This window comes from Gymnodraco acuticeps, unplaced genomic scaffold (assembly GCF_902827175.1).
Source record: "Gymnodraco acuticeps unplaced genomic scaffold, fGymAcu1.1, whole genome shotgun sequence".
In the NCBI taxonomy this organism is placed as follows: domain Eukaryota; kingdom Metazoa; phylum Chordata; class Actinopteri; order Perciformes; family Bathydraconidae; genus Gymnodraco; species Gymnodraco acuticeps.
In genome coordinates, this window is record NW_022990335.1 from 326,164 (window position 1) to 348,767 (window position 22,604).

General features: G+C 40.8%; 1 protein-coding gene across 1 annotated transcript in view; it reads left to right on the forward strand.

Annotated features, from left to right (window-relative positions):
• Positions 1-6,197: 6,197 nt before the first annotated feature.
• Positions 6,198-22,604, forward strand: part of btbd11b (BTB (POZ) domain containing 11b) — a 108,033-nt gene continuing 91,626 nt past the window's right edge. Inside the window, 1 exon segment of the mRNA XM_034223407.1 lies at positions 6,198-7,050. Coding sequence (XP_034079298.1) covers positions 6,198-7,050 — 853 coding nt within the window.

Below are 22,604 nucleotides of genomic sequence, written 5' to 3' on the forward strand. Positions count from 1 at the left end.
CATGCATTACGGATAACCATCCAATCATCGAGCTGAGGATCTTGCCTACATCTGTTTCCGGTTTCGTTTAATGACCGATGTATTTTGTTATACACACATTCCTTCACATTTACATTTTAATGTGCATTAAAGTATTTTGTGAGGCCTTCTAACATGTTTTTAAATATAACTACGGTTGTAGTTGAATAGTTTGTAAATTAACATGAACCGAAGCTGTTGCTTGGCAACTCAATCGCACAACGTCACGTCCGTTAATTCCACATCCACACGCACGGATTAACATCGATTTAATACATGAATGAAGCCTTTGTTTATGCTAAAAGAGGTGTCGACCCGCTGGGGCAACAAGAAAATCGCTGTAATCGAGTGTGCCTATTAAAAAATAAATCATTACGTCGGGGTAGCATTTGCTTGGTATTTCCGGTTATTTCTCCACTGGTTAACATGGGTTAACAATACCGTGTAGCTGTCACGCTTTTCACGTTTTGAAAAGACGAAACCGTGACATCTTCACGTCTCCCAGCAATGGTAAAGCGTCACATGTTCACGTCTCACCGTGATACCGGGTTGGTTCCAGCAAACATCCACTGATAAACTGCGATGTTAACAACCTCATGATAACCTCATATGTTTTTAACTGGATCATACCTGTGTTTAGTCTAGAAAAAGGTAAATGTGTGCATTTTATTATAAAGTTCTGTATATTTACAGATTGTTGCAAAAACTAAGAAGCTTATAAACATCAGGTTTAAAACTAAAAGAGCTTGAAAGATGTTTGGAGTTTTATTTGAGTTATTAATTTACATTTGGGAGAGAAGACGGAGAGGAGAGTGAACAGGCGTGTTAGCGGCAGACAGGGAGAGACACATGGCGCTCTCCAAGAAGAGGAAAGTGGACAGTGAGAACAGAGCTTTTAACCCTGAGTGGACTCATTCATATTCATCCTGCCCACTGGGAGCACAGAGCCAGTGAGTCTCATTAAAAGTGCCAAAACGCCACTATGAGACAAAACACAAAGTGTTTGAACAAACATTCCCTCTCAACTCAGAACTGAGCTCACAAAAAATAAGCAGTCTCAGAGCACAATATGATCAGTCCACCAGGATCAAAATTAAAAATAAATATCGTTCCAGGGCAGGCTAACCGACGCTAACCAATGAGCACCTGCATGTGTATGAGAATGGCCCTGACACAATTTCAGCCCAGATTTAAACTCCTGGCAGGACAAGCTCAATTCTCGCACTGAATTAAAAAAAAGTGAGTGAGGGACTGCAATATAAGAGGGAAAGAAAGAGAAACTTTAAAACTGTTCAATTGTTATGATGTGTAAAGAGTGATATTGTATAATCGTCTGAAACTGTTAAGTCATGATGTGAAACGGTTAACAAAGAAAAAGGGAAACTCAAGCTGCTGCTACACTTTATTTTATTTAGCTAAAATTAAGCACTTTTAAGATGCACATATTTTCAAAAGCTATTTTATTTATTTTCTCTATTTTATTTTGAAATGCAGCCAGAGAGGAACATTACACATATCCACAGTATTTACTGTATATCTGTATAGTTCAATGTTAATTGACAATAAATATTGTTGTTTATGAATTGTACTTTCTTTATTTGATTGGCAGTCAGTTGTTGATTACATGCAGACGTTGATAAAGCTACAGGCTACTTCAATATATATCACACTAATTCATAAAGCAAGTTAGACATTTTGAAGTTCCGGACCTTTGCATGGGGAGATTTTCTCTAACTGGACCTCGTTGAATTTTAGTTGAATACCCCTGACTTAGAGTATCTGATAAAATCATTTAATTGGAGGTTTTGGATGATTGACCTAGAACTGAGTACCCGGATGAGCACATGCAGCTCGGGGAGGCTCGGAGTCGGCTCGAATTAGGTGTGCTCGATTTATCACAGGGACTGCACCGCTAAAACTGCCACTGAGCGTTTGGTCGAGCAAAGCCAACCCCACCTACTATCAGCACTTTTCATCTTAAATCAATGTGAGCCAGCCATGTTCAATTAGCCTATAAAACATGTAATCGTCATTATAAAACAAGAGTAGCCACTGATCACATAATTGGTATTAGTTTGTAATGAGATTAAAGCCTGATAACAAGGGGTGAAAATTACAGTCAAAGATTAAATCTAACCTAAAATTATGTTTTTCTAAATCAGGAATTTTGGTCACGTCAAAACACACATAAAACAGAATAACAGATACATACCAACACTTTATATTGATTATGTTACATTGTGTTATATTTATTGAATTAGTTTATTTTTTATGGGAATGAGTGTCTGACATCATGTAGTCTATGTTATTCTTAGACATAACCCTATACTTTAAAAGGAGTTTATTTTGTATATTTTGCTTACAGTCCTGAAATAAACAACGTTACCGTGTATGGACCAGTAAGTGTAAAAGAGATAGATGCTGTAATTATCAATATATTATTTAAAAATTGTTTAATCTGTTCCTTCTGTGTTTTATTACACAGAAATGCTGTAAAACGAAAGAGGAACGTGCTGTTATGAATTGAGAGGAACATCACTCTGCCTGCTGAAGCGTATATGATCCAGGCCTGTGGAGCTTTACAGTATCTACATTTAAAGTAAGTTTCTACCTTTACAGGCTTATTAACTTGCTCTGAGCATTGCTGTTGTAGTCATAAAGAAAAGCCCAATAGAGAAACAGATCAGCTTTGCTTGAAACAGCTGTGACTCAGGAACCAAAAAGGTCAGTAAAATCTCTACTGCAGCTTTCAAACTCAAACACAATGTAGTTTTCAGATACACCAGAAACGGCCTTATAGTGGCCTCGTATTCCCAGACACTTTTAGTGTGGTTTGAACTAGATGTGCTTGTAACCCACAACATGCTTTTTTCTTAATATCACATAGTCAAAAAGGTTAGCTCAGGCCATCTTCTTAATGAGGAAGGATTGAGGGGTGATGGAGCACACCACTGCAGTGGATCAGCCTCTGGGTTTGTGCTGACAGGGCCATAGTTTTACCCTCCTCATTGCTGAATACATTTGTATTTGTATTGCTTATGCCAAGGACTTGTTCACAACAAGTTTCACTATGAACAGTTTATTACGTAAAGTAGGCTGTGCTGGGTTACTTATGCAATTGCATGTAGTTTAGAAAGTGGACACTAGATGGCAGTCTTAACCAGGATTGTCTTGAAATGCCAGTAATCCCATTCATCACGTTTTAAAATAGTTACCCTGTCTTTATTGATTTGTGGTTCTCTTACTTTCAAAAGCAATAGGGTTTATTTATCCCTACTTTTAGATTTGGATTTTTAAATATAGTAGTTAGATTCTATATTTTTCTAGAGCAGTCACAGCGTTGACTCCATAAACAGAAGGTTTGCTTTACTGTCGAGAATGTGTTTGCTCATTGCCTCTTAAATGATAATAAGCACTACACTGTATGATTGTGTATACTTAAGTATGAAAATCATTATAATTTAGCAGAATACGATGTAATATAAAACAAAACTAATTCTAGAGCCATGTTATCCAAATATATATATGTAATTGCTAAAATGCTAATAATGATATGCTCTGTCAAATTAAGCAGGTAGCCCGTAATGTCTGCCATGTGTACCATCTATGTGTGGGATGGTAGCATGCTGACATAATACACATTAATAACCAAAATCTGCTTACACTGATTTCAATTCGTTTTACTGTTATTTACGCCTATGACAAAATATTACACACATTCATCTAATTCTGTACCATTTTTGGGCAATCCATCTAACAGCTGCTCAGCTATTTCAGTCTGGACGAAATTGGTGGGCTAACAAGTCGACCAAAAGACCACATTAAGCCAATTTCATCCCGAATTCCCTGCTGATAGTGTGGCTCATAAACAGGAGACGCTGATGTGTCTTCGGCTGGTGGCAAAAAAAAGGATTTTGGCTCAAAATCACCCTTTCTTAATTTTCCATTTCAAATGATCCCCTGCTTCACCTTCCAAATTAAAACCGTTTCTCGGTGAAAAGGCTAATTTGCACCCAACCCACATATGTAACTGTTGTATTCAATTATCCTCTAGGCTTATTATTAACCTTCAACATCCGCTTTATAACCTAATCAAGCTTTTTTCAATGTGCAATGGAAATAGATTTTCCAGCAATCTTGTTGCCCTACATCATGTCCTTTTTTCCCCATCAGAGTATAGAGCAGCTGAGGTTACAGAGATATCATGTCATGGCTATTTCTACTGATCATATTTCCATTGTTGAGGTATACTAGAATATATTTGAATTGTGCAAATTTCCCAAATCACATTGGTTTCTCATACAGCATCTCTGTGTATAGTATGTGTATTCACCAGGTATTCACTCTCTGTCCTAAACGGCTTGTTGGAGCTCCTGCCCCCCCCCCCAGCGTTCAGTCAATGGGGACTCTCTGTTAGTTAGCCAAGGGATCCTGGTGTGTGAGGTGCTCCGCGGATTGGTCCATTTGGGCCAATCCGGTCATTTGTTGTTGATTTGGGTATTCACACGTCACAGAACCCAGGAAGCAAACAATGGGAAATGAGAAATCTCCAATGAGGCGTTCTGGGGCAGCATAGACAGGTCTTTTCTGTGTTAGAGTTGTACTCGCTACAGGGTGTACTTTGAGGATTTTTGACTCTGCAGACCGTTTACATGCATACAAACCTTCATAACACACAAGGGGATGGGTAATAACCGGAAAAGCACGACATGGGCCCTTTAAACAAATCAATTAATCTGAACCTTAGAAATATAGCAGTATTACTTATTATTAGCATTAGTTATAAAGCTCAGTCTCACCATTGTCCTTATTGTTTTTTCCCGGAGTCTTTTCATTGAAATAATATTGATTTATTTCTGACTTATACAACACCAGAACCATGGACCACAGCTGAATCAATTAGTTAAATACTATTCTGTGACTTATATGTCTATATATGTCTACCCCCATCCCCATTGAACTATTTCAGTTTTTTATTTAACTTTCATTTGAGCCCTTTTCACAGACAAATAAACTGAAGTTTGACTGCTCAACACCAGGGTTCACTGTTGTGCCAGAGAGATATCCAACCTGATGTCGATTGCAGGAGCAACAGTCTCACAGCATCGACGATGAAAAACAGCCACAGTCCCTCAGATCAGTGGGCAATCTCCAGTTCATGGTGCTTGTTAAATTACTTCCAGCCCATAGACATTTTACAGCTATTTGCATTGAACACTTTGTGTAAGTATTACAGTATGACTGCAGTTATTTTCAGAAAGTGTAACCTTAACAAAATACCTCACTGTTGTTGTTGAGGAATAAGGAATATTGTTTTGATATTTTAAATTGTACTCGCTCATGCATCCATGATGACTTTTGTTTAAGGAGTACTGAGTGGGGAAGCCAGAGCTTAAATGGTTTTAGGGGGGGAAAACAAAACGGCTTGGTTAAAGCCTGTGAGTGATCCCAGCGAATGCCCTTGAAAGTAATTCAGATCTTTTTCAATGAGTTCTCCTCCTGAGGAACAGAGAAGGATACATTATGCATGCAATCTATTATTAATGGTCTTGAGTCATGTTACGATCAGATGTGGGCCCTGAGAAAATATTTGAAAAGCCTGATCCCCTAGAGGACATGTCCCTAAACATGATTATATAAAAGCAGCTATACTTACACTGTACATTATGTGATTTATTATTTACAGCAATTTCCTTCATTGTACTTTTACATGGCAGGATTTCTGCATGTATTATATTCTAAAGTTTTGAGGAACTTCACAAAAGTATGCGTACAGAACAGATGTGCTCACTGTTTACATTACATTTTGTTAATGACTTTTTATACCAAGAAGCCTCATCATGGATCACATCAGTGACTTTTTATTGATCCTCTAAAGCGATCCAATTAAAACTCTTTGCTGCTTCATCCCGAGAGTCCATTGGCTGACAACTGTTCTCGGGTCTCCACGGCCCCGCCCCCATCTGCCAGGCACTGCGCTGCAACAGCACTGTGACTGTTGATGCACTGGCGTGAGATACTACTCTAACTTTATACTGACAACTTGGATGGACTTTTACTAAAAACAGAACAATATTTAACAGCAGGACTCGTTCAAGACGCGTGCGTATCCAAACTCCACCGTTCTGGATATTTCCCTCCACTTTCCCAAGCCTTCTTTTGCAGTATGAAGTGCAGTTATGGCAAGGAGTAGCAAGTCAGTAGCGAGGACCCTGGAGGATTTGACGCTTGACTCGGGTTATGGTGGAGCCGCCGACTCCTTCAGGTCTTCCAGTGCGTCGCTGTGCTTATCAGAGGCACATGGGGGGAATCACTGGCATTTAACCGACTCGATGCACAGTCGACACAACAGTTTGGACACTGTTAACACGGTCTTGGTCGAAGACGCCGAGATCCTGGAGAGCACCGAGCAGTGTGCTAAACTACCCGAGCTTGAGGATGTGCCGTGGAGCCTCGGGGAACTGGCGAGCGCACTGTGCAGGGACAAGGAGATGACCCTGCCGCCCCCCCCGCAGGACGTCCTGCTCAGGCTTTCGGAGCTGGTCAGCCGGGCCCTGGTCAGGGTCGCAAAGGAGTCGCAGCGCCTGAGTTTGCGCTACGCCAAATGCACCAAATACGAGATCCAAAGTGCCATAAAGATCGTCCTGTCATGGAGCGTGTCGATGAGCTGCATCAGCGCGGCCCTCAGTGCCTTGTCCCTGTACAACATGAGCACGGAGGATGACAAGTTCAGCCGCGGTAAGTCGGTGCGCTGTGGACTCATCTTCAACGTGGGAAAGTTCTTCAGGTGGATGGTGGACGGCAGGATCGCGGTCAGGATCCACGAGCACGCGGCAATCTACCTGGCTGCGTGCATGGAGAGCCTCTTTCGCGAGGTCTACGCGCGGGTGCTGCGCAGCGCGCTGCTGGAGCGGGATAACGGGATCCCCAAGTTTACTGTGGAAACCCTGGACCAGGCCGTCAACACTGACGCAGAGATATGGGGGTCTCTGCAGCCCTGGCAACACCTGATATGTGGGAAGAATGCAAGTGGTGAGTTGTAAACACTGTCAGGTACATGCAACAGGGTCCTGGTCCACTTCAAATTCATACCACACAAAGAGGTAATTCCTATGCGTAATTTGCCACCTGTAGACTTCCCCCATCTTACAGTAGATATTTACACCATAAGGTAAAGGTTCTTTACTGAATTTACTCCAAACATATTAAAATAGGAGATGTATTATATAAATACATCCCTCAGATTCTTGGTGTCAGATCTCTCATAAGAAAAGGTTATATGCCACCATCAGTCAGTCTCTCTCTTTTGCTGTGGAACTGTGAACTTTACCTCAAAGACATCAGTGAAAGAGCATTTCTGCAGAGGCTGCAGGCAGGTGATGACTGGCTGGATGGGAGAGAGTTTTCCTCTTAAGGCCAGATTGCCTCCTCCGTCTTCTGTGCAGTGTTACATTGCAGACGTTATTCTCGGATATTCTCCTTATACTGTATGAGACTGTTTTGATAATGCACAAAAGCAGGGTCTGATTTCCCCAAGCTTAGTGTCTCACTTTGAGAGCTTTCAAGGGCTCTCCCCACTGGTTTTCCTACAATAATGCCCTGCAGAGTTGTGTTTTATTATTTTCACCTAGAGAGGAGGGAGCACTTCATCCCTGTTTGCACTTGCTGATTCTGGTACACAAACAAAACCTTGCCTCCAGTTTTTCGCATTCACTCTCCAAGTGTTTGGAAATACTCACTGGTGTGGTCAAAGCAACTGTAATTCTATTCAGACTTCAATGCTGCTTAAACAGCAATACATCACAAACCACTCAAACACATGCTGGCCCCTGTTTTGATGGACGTTGTAAAAGTGCTGCAGTGGCTCCTCTTGCACAGGTTTACGTAATGAAAGGCCTTGGGGGGACCTATGTGCTGTCATGCATTATGCAGACTGATGTGAATTAAACTGAGTTATAGAGTGAGGGGGAGAAAGAGAGACATACAGGCACACAGAGAGAAACTTAGAGAGACCCTGTGACTGTATTGATGAATCACCAACACCAGCCTGGTATTATGAGAAGAGCACTTTAATTTCACTGTACCTCGCTGTTTTAAAGGTACAGTCATTCATTTTTGAGGAAAACACATCTTAACATATTTACCCTTTGTTTACAACAGTCTATGATTTTAAGGCTTTAGCTGCACAGTTCGAATCATGTTGTTCATTCTGGCATATAGTATGATTATGTATATTTACTAAACAGTGCATACATCCAAAGACCAGTCATCACATGCAGTTCAGACTGCAGTAAACGTCAGAGTTGACAGTATGAGCGTTTACTGTACATTATTGAATGTCAATATTCAGCCAGTCTGGACACTCCACTTGGCATGCAGCAAGCCTCCAGCTGTAGAAAGAGGTGTGGTGCATGTTCAGTGGTGCATTGGACCGGTGAATAGGATGAGATGCAAGAGAAATATCCGGAGCTTGTGAGAATATTGATGTGAGGCCTAAGACTTGGAACTGTTTGAGTGCCTCAAACCTATGGTGTTGTGTATGTGTAATGTAAAGAGAGCTTTATAGTGCCTTTTACTCATTGTCTTGGTGTTCTGGCACACCATTCTGGTTAACTCTCACTGTTTTTTTACTTTACACCACTGCCAATTATCAAATCCTTAGCAACCTGCTATTTTACCAGCTAGTTATTCCTATGAAGAGTTGGTGGAAACAAAAGCAGAAGGGGGATAATATTAATATTAATAGTTGGCCAAATATCCTGGATTTGTAAATAGAAACATTATGCTAATAGGTTAGCCATATCAACTTAAGGAGTTATCAGAGATGTGTTTTATACAGCTAGTTTTTGCTGTCCACAAGTGGCAAAAAATCCACAGAATGTTCAACAGATCATATACCTGTTAAATAAGCTCAGTTTAAAAGCTACTTATTAGTTTATACCAGGTTTATACACATGGGTAAGTGCCATATTTCCCCCCCAGCAAAATTCTCCCTTGTACATTTTCCATATAAAGTTAAAGGTTGATAATACAGCCTGTCAGTATTGTGTTCAGAACTTGTTTCTGCTGCAAGAAAGTCAGTTATTTAGGCCAGTGGAGTTGTGCCTCTGTTGGGGCATCAGAGGAATGTCTGGTTGACTTAATATAGGAAGTTCCATATAGTGGAAGATTTCCATCACATTTCTTATTGTGGCACTGCAGGACCTCTAAGATTCAAGATATCCTCTATCTGCAGTGACGGATTAGGCTGAGGCACAGCCGCATAATTCTTTGTCTTCCCAGTAAAACCAAACATTCAGTCACTCTGCGGGTGGGTTGACCTTAACTGAGCCACTGCCTGCCAAATTGAACTTCCATATCGCTTCATCCATTCCCTCAGTCCCTCTCTGCCAAGAAGGAGCAATTGAGATGATTTTTCCATATTATGCTAACGCTGGTGACCCAGCTTTGTCAGGAGGCATTTTTGTCAATAAGTTACTAACCTTGTTGGATGCAGGGCTGTAATCGAGTCCTGTTCAGGAACATAATAGACAATGTTGTCTTTCCCATGCTAATTCCCCACTCTCCAGCATAACGTTTTAAACTGAAATTCCAGCCTAATGTGTACACCTTTTAGTTTTTTTATCTTTCGTCCACACCTGCAGCCAGGCAACAGCATAGTGACGTCAAGCAAGCATCTAGCGAAGACACAGCCTGCTAATGCTATGCTAAACTAAAGGGCTGCTCGCAGTAGCCAATTAGAGTAACCACATGGTATCAATCTTCTTATCTAATTTCCCCAAATGCCAAATTTAAACTCTCATAGGTGATCAACAATAAAGAATCTGTTCATTGACCTCTGTGAACTTTGGTACAATTACTGTCTACAAGATATGTTGTATAGGCAAGGATCTATTTCTTCATCAATTTATAAAAATAAGGGGATATAGCTTTTTATTATTTTTGTATGTATTTTTACGTCTACTAACACTAAACAGTATCCATAATTACCGTATGCTATAATGTCTGTTATACACCCACTGCCCCTCACAGCTCTGCATTGGCACTTTAGCATATGGCAGGCCTCCCACACACATACTCACTCGCACACATGCAGCAAGATGTCATGGGGGGGGCTCCTCTCACCATGTCTGAGTCAGTGTTATTTGCAGGTGGGTGTTGGGTTTCCCTTCTTCAGCAATGGTATCCTGTCAGAACAGGAAAATGCTCAATATGGTGGGATATTTCTTATGGCTCCCCCTAGACCGAGGAACACAGCGATTCTTTGATTTACCTAACGATGTGTGTATGTCACAAAAGTCTACAGCAACATGATATCCAGAGCTCAGCACCCTGAGGACACATTTCTAATCACGCTTTAGGTGTGAGATGACTTTCAAGTTGGGGCAAAGCTGATTTGGTTGAAAGATTTAAAGGAACCTTTCACCCTAATGTCATATAAAACTGATGTAGGCAAGGAACCTGGCAACTGTGAGCGCATTTTGTTTAATGGTGTTTTCATGTGTTTTTTTTTAACTCACATGTACAGGTGGCCAAACATGCATGACTTTGTGTTGAAATATTTCCAGTGCAGCGATAGGTGACTTAGTTAAAACCAAATTTCTCAACAAACTCATCGTTAAAACCATTGCATTGTTTCTGGAACTCATGCCAGGTAGCCTTAAAGTGGTAGGTGAACATATAAGAATTAACCTGCTTTAATCAATCATTTTATATTGATTTATTGATGTGTAATATGAAAGGGGTAACCCACATTGAGTTATCACCAGTTTGCAGTTCCCCTCAGTTCTGTGGAGCATGTTTTAGCTCATTGTTTTTTTGTTCTAGTCCACAAATAGACTGTATTGGTTGGCAGTCATGGTTCTCATCCGCATCACTTCCAACTGCAGAAGGCAGCTTTTTTTTTTAAATACAGCACTGCATGATAAACCCACTGTATGCATCATTCCCACCAAATATCAGGCAGACACAGAATTAGCAACTACAGTAGCTTCTTTGGTAGTGAAGCATTTAGCTTTTTAGCTCCTTGTTTGTGTTTTACTTCCCCAAGACTTTACTGTTTTGGTTCAGTCTCATTGTAAATGCATAAACAACTTGATTCTTAATAAATACAAAATAATTAATGTTTATCTAATTAAACTTTAATTTCAGTTTGACTGGACACAAATTATATTACAAAACCTATAATTGATATTGTGCAAAGAATGAATGTGATTTTTTGTCAAAATGCTTGCACTTATATTAACATATTGTTAAAAGAAATGTGTTTTTATTTAGACGTGTCATTTTTCATTGACTTCCATTCAGAGGGCCATCCATCATTGAGCTGTCAGAGATACAGAGGCACAACAGAGAATGTAGACACAACTTGCATCTATGTGGAAGTGTTGCCAGTAGCATCTGAAATATAACACTGTTGCGGGGTAATTTCATGTAATTTGAACAACCATACATGTTGCTCTGGGGCATTGTAATCTTCCCACTCATACTTTTCTTGAGTGGAAATCGCACAATTCCTACAGCACAAAAAACACACCTCTGAGGCAATTGGGGAATTGTGGAAAATCAACAACTCAACATGCACATTTGGGGAAAGTGGCTGTATACAAAAATAGTAAATTACAGTACTGTAGCACATCCCATCGGACACCATCGGACCGTTACAGTGTGAAGTGTAACCGAGGTGGGATTTTCCTTTAAAGCCTTATGTGTACCCTACACTTAGCACTAGACATTCAAAAGTGAGACTTAACTTTTCCCTGACACAAACATCATGTGTGAGAACAACTGAAGCACTTGTTGAGGGTATGATGTGTATGCTATTAGAATAGTGACACTTTACTGTTTTTACACTGGGTAGATATTGTGCTGTTTTAGTTTAGAGTGTCGCAGGGGTGAGCAAGTGCAGGTTCCATTCACAGGTCTTTTGTTCCAGTATCAAATCGTCGGCGTTACATTGCGAGGTTGGTGCCTGGTGCACACATGCTGTGGGGAAGGCAGGCAGACAGGAATGATTGCGGTTTGCAGCGGTACCACTCTGTACCGGTGGAGACCAGTCCCCATTAGGTCCGGTAGCAGAATATAACATATCTGTGCAAAGAAACCCCTTACACAGCAGTGTACACTTTAAGGCATCAACCCACACAAACGGCAGACTCACAGCCACACATGGCCCAGAAGCAAATCTGGTATTAATTGCAGGTTGCTAGAGGGGAATGAGGAATGCTGATGTGACATGGAGTCTGGTACAGAGAGGGAGAGCTCCAGCCAAGCTTACTTCAGTTGATTAAGAGGAGACAGGCGATAGAATACAGTTGATGCAGTACCCAGCTGGCAGTGCCTGTAAAACATTTTCTTTCGTCTGTTAACTTCCATTGTTTCTCATGCAACTCCGATAATGAATTTAAAGTTGAAGTTGCACAATTTCACTCATGTGATACATCAGCTGCTGGACTTGCTCAGTATAAATCATCTACGATATAAATGTGACTACAGCCATTGAACACCACAAACAATACAACAAAAAGAGTATACAATTGTTAAGGCTCCTTTCAGTGATTATTTCCAAGCAGACTGAAATTGTGCCATGTTTTTAAGAGAATAGCTGTGCCAATTTAATCAACATTTGGATATCTCTTCAAGGTTAAAAACCACAGGGCAGTTCTGTGATGGCATTTGAGTAAATGACTGCTGGAGCTGCTGCAGCAAGGTTTCATTTTGGAGGTTTTTCAAATGTTCTGCTTGACATGAAAGTGAGATTAACCCCATTATAGCCCTGACAGTGTCAACTCCGAATGTTCCCTTTAAAATCATTATTTCGATTCCTTCTTGTTATTGTAGAAGATTGGGTGACATTATTGAGGGAGCCTCAGCTGTTTTATTTTTCTGTTAATGGGGGATACTTGTTTCCCTCTGGACTACATTTTCTCGGATGACTGTCAGTTTTGAGTAAATGTTCGAATGCAAAAGTAGAAATGGCTCTTAGAATGATGATGACCATTAAAACATATCTATGCTAGACCTGAATCACAATACACTTTGGAAGAAGAAGAAGCAGAAGCAGAGGGAGAGGCACAGATGGCAAGGATCAAAACAGGAAAATCCTTAAGAGAAGCTGTGGGTGACAGATGATACCAGGACAAGCACTGCGTTCCTCATATAGCAGTAAGAAGAGTCTCTGCAAACAAGTACCAGCAAGTGGATTAGTTAGGTGAAGCATTAGTGTCTACTGCACTGTGCTTTTGTGGCTCTAAATTCCTATTGTTATGTACAGCGAAATGTTCCCATTCAAATAACAGCCAGGCTGGCTGGAAATAATACAGGTAAACAAGCTTTTAACTTGTCTTCCCTCTTTGATGTGAGCTGAGCTAAATTCAAAGACATTGACTTGTTACCATAAAAACAACTGATACTTCTGATAGAGAAAGTTGCATGCCGAGACCTGTCAACAACTTCTGGGATGACAGTTGGTGAACTGCAAACTGTGTTCTGTTGTTCAAAGATATTTACATAACACACACAAATACACACATACTTCTATCCACTTCCATTGGATAAATGCAAATAACAGGTTTTCAGCAAGTGCACAGTAGCACTCTGCTAATCCATTTTAGCCTCCTGTTTGTTGTTCATTCTCTCAATGATGACCGTCAGAGAAACTGCCATTGGCAATATGTTAAGTTCATTAATTTTGCAGTGACTGTTAGCCAATATAGTTAGCCTCAGTTGGTAATACAATCATATAAATAATAATTGCCTAAGATCGAGCAGCAGTCCAGCCCCACACAGTTCCTGTCAGTCAGTGAATCAGTGCTCTTATCTGCCCAGAGCACCAATTGAGACGTATTTGAACAGCTCTTCAGAATTGTTTGAGATGGATGGAGACACTCATTGAATAGCTCTCACTTTTTATGTTTAAACTTGCTTCTGCTACAGTATCTCACCTATTTGGAGATATTAACTTTTTTGCAGACAGTCAGATAGGAGGATTGAGTCTTATGTCTGTATGTTAAAGAGAACTTATGTACATTTCAGGTTCATACTTGTATTTTTTACATCTTAACATGCTTTAATGTTCAAATAACAACTTATCTTTATTCAGCCCCCCTGCCGAAGTCTCTCCTGATAGGTCAGGTGTTTCCAGATTTTCTGTATCTGCGCTGTCTGTGCCTCTGCACTGCCATTGCAACTGTGGAATGACTTAACATACTGTAGTACTTATATATATATATAGTTGGGACAACTCTTGCCGAAGTCCTAGCAGCTGGTTTAAAGGCACAGTTTCTGAATGCAGGTACTTTGTATTTTTTCATGGATTGAGCACTTTTATACTTTCACAGTATTCATATGGCACCTGACATGCTTTCTATATAAGAAATAAAAAAATCTCACCTCTCATCTCTTTACAATACGGGACCAAAAAGCTACGAGTTGCTTAGCTTAGCATTAAGACAGGGGGAAAACAGTCCGACTGGCTTTGCCCAAAGGTAACAAATACTCCAAGCAGCACCTGTAGAGCTTACTCATTAAACATGGTCTCATCTCATTTGTTTGATCCATCAAACAAAAACAAAAGTTAAAATGTCAGTAGTTTTGTTACAGGGAAGTTATGTGTATTTCTTGGCTTGAAGCAGTGCCTTTCTGAACAATTTCAAACCAGAGGAGACTTCTGGACATAACCCGACATACCATATGACAATCACTAAGTTTTAGAGATGTTGGAGGTGGATTTTTCTACTTCTGATTACCAGGCTAGTTGTTTTATCCGTTTCTAGTCTTGACACTTCGATAAGCTGAAGTTGACGCCTTGTATTTTTTCTGTGAAACGAAAAGAGAAAATGTGCATTTTCAAGATGTCAAACTTTTATTTGAAAGAACACCCCTCTTTCTATGTTTCTTAATCCTTGGCTTTTCAAAAAAATATAACAAAAGAATTGTCAAGGTGAAGAAAATCTGAGCTGCCAATGTTCATCTCTCCTGTAATCAAGCTTTAAAGGTCCCCTATTATACTGTTTTTCATTATTATATATTATAGGTCTCAGATATATACAAAACATGTCTCTGAAGTGTTTGGCTCGAAAAATACCAAACAGATCGTGCATTGTAGCATCCCATAATCCCCTGTTTCAGCCCTGTTTCAAAAGTGCTGATTCTCTGTCTGTTACTTTAGATGAAAACAAGGAGCCCCTCCCCACGCCCCTCTGAGAGATATTTGGTTAAAAACAACACAATGGTGCTCTAGGAGGAGATTCAGGTGATAAGGTGGGGGGGTGTTACCTTGGTTGGTTATTGGCTAATGGCCAAAAAATCGTCATGACATCATAAAGTAGCCAGAATCTGATCAGCTCATTTTCAGACAGGTTTTTATATAAATGGATCAGGACAAAAAGTGGGACACAAGTCTGTGTATAAAATACATGAAAAAGTGGATTTTGCATAATAGGTCCCCTGTAAAACAGTAAGCCATCGGGTTGGAAACATGTCAAGGATTTCTGAGGTGAGATGAGCTACTATTTTTTTCAGTCTTTCAGTCTCACAAACCCCTTTATCCATGTGATCTCCGTACATGATGAATGCAGAGCCAGCTGTAGAGAAGATAGTTCAAGTGACAGAAATAAACGCACTCAGCCTGTGACACGCTGTCTTTCCCATGGAATAAAACGTATACTCCCTGGATGACATGCAGTAATTATCTATGGATATATGGATATAATACACAGGGTTGCGCTGAACTCTGCTGCTGACTGTGAATCATTAGTGAAACTTTATAACCGGCTTATGCTTTGAAGTCACCCGTCTGCAACATGTTCTTTTAATGGCTAGACATTATACATCAACCTGAACATACTCACTTACTTGTCATTCGGTCTGACAAATACATGTCAATCACTAACTGTGTTCCCACACTTCCCAGAATGCCTTTACATACCTTGGATGTGCCTGAACTTGTTTTATTGGTTTCCAGATGAAGGGATCAGTAGTGAAGGTGATAATGACAATAACACCAAGAGAGCAAGTTTTTCTAGCTGCAAAAGACTGAAGATTTGCACCCTGCTCTTTTGGCAGCAATTAATTCTGGAATGTTAAGAGTACATTAAGGTGTCTGTTGGTAGATAAATAAGTGTAACCTTGGACAGCGAGGTCTAGAAAATGTGATAAATTCTACAATGCCATCAGCAAGTTGTAATGCAATAATAGAAAGTCTTACTGAAATTAGTATACATCATAGCCAGAGTTTTAAAAATACTAAGGTCAGTATCACCATTGAGAGGCAAAATACTGTAGAAGTAATTACCCATTTATTTCACATTTAGCAATTATTAGGATTACTTGACTGGTAAACAAATGTAAGATTAAGAAATTCTAAACTAGCAGCATTTGTATTCAATCAATCAATCAATGTTTATTTATATAGCCCAATATCACAAATGTTACATTTGTCTCAGTGGACTTTACAGTTTGTACAAAATATCAGTATGACAATACGACACCCTCTGTCCTTAGACCCTCACATCGTACAAGGAAAAACTTCCGGAGAAAACCCACAGTTTAAAGGGAAAAATGGGAGAAACCTCAGGGAGAGCAACAGAGGAGGGATCCCTCTCCCAGGACGGACAGACGTGCAATAGATGCCGTGTGTAAATTGAAAAGATAATACATTTGCAACATAGGTAGTCCAAATGTTTGGAAATGCATGTGTGTATAATAGGAAGATGAATCCACGAGGATATCCATCCAGGACCTATGATCCAGGACCACAGCCACGACTCAAGATCCAGGGCTCGCGATCCAGGACAGAGGAGCGCAGGATCATCCATGACTCCGGATCCCGGCGTATATAGACACCAAAAAGAAAGACATTTGGGGAAGCTGGGTTAATCGGAACATGAGAGTACACAGGTATAGACAGAGAGAAGGAAGAAGTAAGATGTCCCCCGACAAACTAAGCCTATATCAGCAAAACTAGGGGCTGAATCTAATCAGCCCTAACTATAAGCTTTATCAAAAAGGAAGGTCTTAAGCGTACTCTTAAAAACGGATAGGGTGTCTGCCGCCCGAACACAAACTGGAAGCTGATTCCACAAATGTGGAGCTTGATAAGAAAAGGCTCTGGCTCCCATTGTACTTTTAGAGACTCTAGGAACAACCAACAACCCTGCATTCTTGGAACGCAATGCCCTAGTAGGACAGTAGGGTATAATGAGTTCTTTAAGGTAAGATGGCGCCTGCCCATTAAGGGCTTTGTAGGCGAGAAGAAGAATTTTAAATTCTATCCTGTTTTCTATAGGGAGCCAGTGTAAGGCAGCCAGAACAGGAGTAATGTGGTCCCTTTATTGTTGACAGTTTTTGCTTTAAGGGATCTGAAAGTAATCAAAATTGAGTACATTGGTTGTATGAATACTCAACATATCAAATAATCCTTATATGTACATATTTAAATAAACCCCCTGAACCAAGAAATACTGATGACCTCACTCTCAATGATTTACAATGGATTACATATTTTTAAGCAAACAAATGCCAAATTAAAATATTTTCAGTCTCAGAATGATAAACTGTGTTTTCATTTGGATTTGTGATTGTTTGCTTGCTTGTAAACCATGAGACGACATGAAGCAAGGTGCACGCACTGTGACTTAGTAGCATTTCTCAGAGGCGTTGAACCTGCTGATGCACCACTGATTCAGATGCGACGGACTGGTATCCCATTACCTCCCGTGAGAGCTCAGAGCACTGACCTTCCGACAATGTGTGTTATGCCTATACTACACTTTGTGCATCTTTGAGAAAAGTGAATGCGCCATGCCTTTTGTTTTCTATTTTCCAGTGGGCAATTGCCTCAATCATAACTTGTAATCTGTAGAACTAAGCCAGACGGTTTTAATAAGACTACTTAAAATGGGTATAAAGGGATGTTTTATATTCATTTCTTCTCACTCCTTCTCCTTCTTTGCCCTTCTGCTCTTTGCTTCTTCTCTCTGTCTTCCTTCTTTATTTTCTCCTCTGTTTAAGGCCAGCTTTTCTATTCAATGTAGATAGAATTAGTCCACATTCTGCCATCGCCTTGATGGAGAGTACGTGCCGACTTGAGGTAACCTTGTCCCGTCCTACACGTCTGGCAGCGCTCTAATAGTCCTGTCAATCCAGACATGGAAGGCCCCCGCTGTGGAGCCTCGGCCGAGCCGGAGACAGACACATGTGACGCAGCCATGACAGATCTCCTCCAGACCAAACTGTAATCTGTTACGGTAGTTTGTACAGCGGAGTGTGTGGGGTGATGTGAGAGAAAGTCAATGAGAAATGTGCCAGGCAACAAGGCTTTGCCTGACTGTCAATTAACATTTTTACATTAGAGCCACAATCCTAGTGTGCAACAGCTTTTGTTTAACAGCTGAACATTGGATGTCTTTTCAATCCTTCACTCGGACTGAGTGAGTTTGCTCAACCCCGGGCTGAACTAGCGGCATATGGTACAGATTACCACGAGAGAAGGTATATGTCCATTTTGTTCATGACATCTTTTATTACTAACATATGCTGGTTCCTGCTTTACTCCCATTTCTTTCTAAAGTGGAGCAGAGACTGGCAGAATAACAACCACACTGTGAAAAGACAGATCTAGGCAGCGACTGTAACTTCTGCCCTGAAAAACATTCAGACATTTCAATGTATATTTTCATATGGCAGCCATCGCAGGGAATGATACCTTCAAAATAAATATGTCCTTGTAATGTAATTTAGAGTAAGGGACATTGTATTAATCACTCATTTCACTATCCCATCCGGAGTATATATGTACTTGGCATATCTGCTCTGCTACTTTTTAAAGTCTTAACTACATGCTAATGTAATGGTTGCAGATGAAGTAGATCTTTCTAAAAATGTAATACGTTAAAAGAGTAGAACATCTTTAAATATCCCTTTTTGAAACTTACCCTGTGGAATTTGGTATACCAAGTTGCACCATAGTTGCAGTTCTTGATTGTCTGTAGGCCTCCTAATTCCTATAATAATTCAACAAATGTGTCTTCCTATCTCCCCTGCTTTAGACATCGGTAATCTTATACTGTATATAGGAATGTTTTGTTTTCTTTAGAGTTTGGGTTGTACAAAACCCTTTGGTTGCTCCACCACAGTTGCACCTTTTTGCCCATTATTACTTAAACTGGCGCTAGGTGTGATGTCACCTCCAAGATGGCGACAGCAGGAACCACCCATATTGACCTATAAGGCTTTTAAAAAGAATGTAGACTGGAACAGACCCGGCGCCAGAACAAATCTAAAGGGAGGGCATATGATTTTCATGGGAGGGCACACAACACCGTCACGTGCTGCGGGCCTGCGGCACAATATATCAAACAGCAAGGCCAACAGCATTGCGCAAAGACGCACACTTATCGCAAATACATACATAAATAAAGGGCAACATAGAAACCACTTTTGAAACATTGTGTGCGTGGCAGCACAAACACTGGTAAATCACGAGCAAGGCACACTGGTTAAAGATGGCAGCTTCCTCATCGCTGCACTCAGAGAGAAATAGACGGAGACGATGAACTGCTCTTAGTTCTATTATGGCATTGTGCATGTCGTGAGAGGTGTGTGTTGCTGTATGGGGAATGCTTTCCATTATTTTGGCCAACTCTGCATCTTTGTGCAGCGTATACTCAAACAGCGACAGGAAGAGCCCACTGCCTGACTCAGACATGCTGTGGAGTGAATCGAGTCACCTCTGAGAGGGAGTTGGTTGACGGCTAAAAAAGCTATAATATCAACGACAGCTGACACGTAATCACGGTTCCGTGCCAGCTGATCTGCACCAAAGTACTAATTTCCTTATTTGTTTCCTCGCGTATCTGTCTCTCGCTCCACAAACTCTCACATGAAATGTGTTCTTTTGATGCGGCATGCATTAGCAGTCCTGTATCAGTCTGTAATGCGTGTTTCCATCGCAAAAACCTTTGACAGTAAAAGCCGCATCAGATGAAGACGTATTTACTTTAAACTGTCTACAGGGGAAGCAAAAGGCTGCGTCTGCTTTTAACGAATATTCAAGCCATGGTCTGTTGTTGTACCATGCAGCGGCAAAAGTGCGCTTCTTTCCTGAAAACAATCTCCCTGGATAACGATCCAGTTTCATCTGGCTGGGTTTATTAACCCCAAGATCATCTGGGGCTGTTGGTCTTTGAGCGGTTGCTGGCCCAATAGTATCTGTTGATGTGCTGCAAGGTAGCGTCTGTAGTGTAGTAGTAGTAGTGTAGGCACCGGCACGGAGCAGGAGGAGGAGGCTGGCGGGTGTGGTACAGGGTGTGGCAACGCAGGTGGTGATGGTAGGGGCACAAGGAGCTGTGCCTCGGAGGACAGCGTTGGTGGCGGCCGCCTTGATGAGTCAAGGATTGGGCTCGCTAACTCAGCCCCGGGCTTTGCCGAGGTCAAGCTTGTGACATTAAGGCGTGCTGCTGCAACAGCAGGTGCAGGGTCGCCAGCAGCACCATTGGCTGCAGTTCTTTCATCGCTATTTCGTTTTAATAAATCCTTAGACCTTTTAAGCCAATTTCTGATGTCCATTGTGTAATTCAAACAGAAATGGGAGTCTACAGAATGCACAATAAACAATAAACAAATCCAAAATAAGCGGCAGAGTGTGACGCTATGATTGGTCTAAATGTGGACGAATCACAAATCACAACAGACACATGAATTTATTTGACGTAGCCTGCGATTTTTTTTTTTAGTTACTATCTGACATCACATACATCGTAGCATAAAAGTTCACAGTTTACTTATAATAAAAAAAATGAAAAAAAATATTTTTAAATTTTTATAAATAATACAAATCGTGTTTATTGGGGGAGGGCAATAATGTCAAATGGGAGGGCCTGGCCCTCCCACGCGCCGGGCATGTACTGGAAGTTGGTTAGAAACAGGTGCCTTTAGCGAAATGCTAACATAATGAGGCTAACATTACAATACAGTGACAATACTAGCATGCCGATATTTAGCAGGTATAATGTTTATACCAGATTAACCATGGCATTTACATGATTGCATTTGCCAAAGCACCAATACAAAGTAAGGCTAGGATAATGTCATTAGTTTAGCAAGTCTCTAGAAGGGGCTCTGAATATCTGCTGCAAATCACATGGCAATCCACCTATTGTTTTTTGAGATATCTCATACTGGACCAGTGTGGTGGAATGAGCCCACTGAGCAATACTGTAGGTCATGATGTAGCTCAGAAACCTTTAAAATTAAAAGCAATGTTTGTGTACTGTTTATCATTTGGTAGTTTTTAATAACCAAAGCTAATTTCTGGGAAACACCCACACAACTGCCATAGTACAATTTGGATCAAAATGACTCAGCCTTGTCATTATGCTCTGCCTATTCTTTGAGTTCAGTCCCTGACTCTCTTTGGACTCACAGAAGTTTAGAGCTCTCTGACTCACCGGATGGAGAGGAGTTGAGTGGATGACACACTGCTGGTGAGGCAGGTGTCTCTGTCACTCTTATACCTGGCATGATGTTGCATCAGCTCTGCCATACCGCTCTGATCCACAAAGACTCACTCACGGCTTGAAGTCTGTTTTGTAAAGGACAGAAGGATGAGTTACGGGATGCTGAGAGGAAGGGCTGCTCACTTTCAGATAATCTCCAATCCACTGAAAAATACATGAAGTAAGGAATTCTCATGAATTCTATGAGCTGGATGAATATTGTTTATTCGATTCAAATTGTGTGGCAAGCTGTTTAGTTTCTCCCGAGAAAAAACAGGATTAACACCTTTCTTGTCATTCAAATTGGTACCTGTTTCCTCCTAGGTGAGATCCTGGGTCTACTCAATTATTTCACCCCCTGCTGGAGGAGGAAATGTTTGATCTACGAGGCCAAGAGCTGTGTTGTTAATACCTGAATCTGATTAAAAGATAAGACCTCTATCTCAAGGGTGGAAGGAGATTTACACACCAGTTGCAACACTGGTTATATCTTCTTGTCCCAGTGTCCCAACATAATCATTAACCTTCTCCACCTAATAACCCGAGACAGTTGCGAAATGAAAAGAAAATCCCACCTCTGAAAATGCCAAATACACTCCCATTCCACAAACTGGATATAAATAATCGATCGTCTCCGTGCGCTGATGACTGATTGCAAAACTGATTTCTACAAACATAACCTTTTGCACACCTGCAGAATTTACACTAAGGATGAAATAATACGTCTGACCTCAGCTGTACCCCCACAGAGATCGGCAGCATTTTGTGTCGAGGATGTTCGGTGTGCAATCACATAGATAGAGGGAAGAGAAGCAGATGGAGGGCAGGATGGGGATAACATAGTGGCTGAGAGCTTGAAAACAAGAGGCTACACATTGTGTTGCTGTGTAAGTGTGTGTGACAGATGAGATCTGAAGTGAACTATTAGGGTTGCCTCTGCTGGTGAGGGAAGCTGAATCCCTCGGAAGAGAAATAAAACAAAAGATTGCTGGAAATACCAGCCTTCAAAAAGTGTTTTTTTTTACAAAGATGAACTTTTGAGCTTTGTAATCACATAGTGCTTATCGTTAGGACTCTGAGTACATTCAC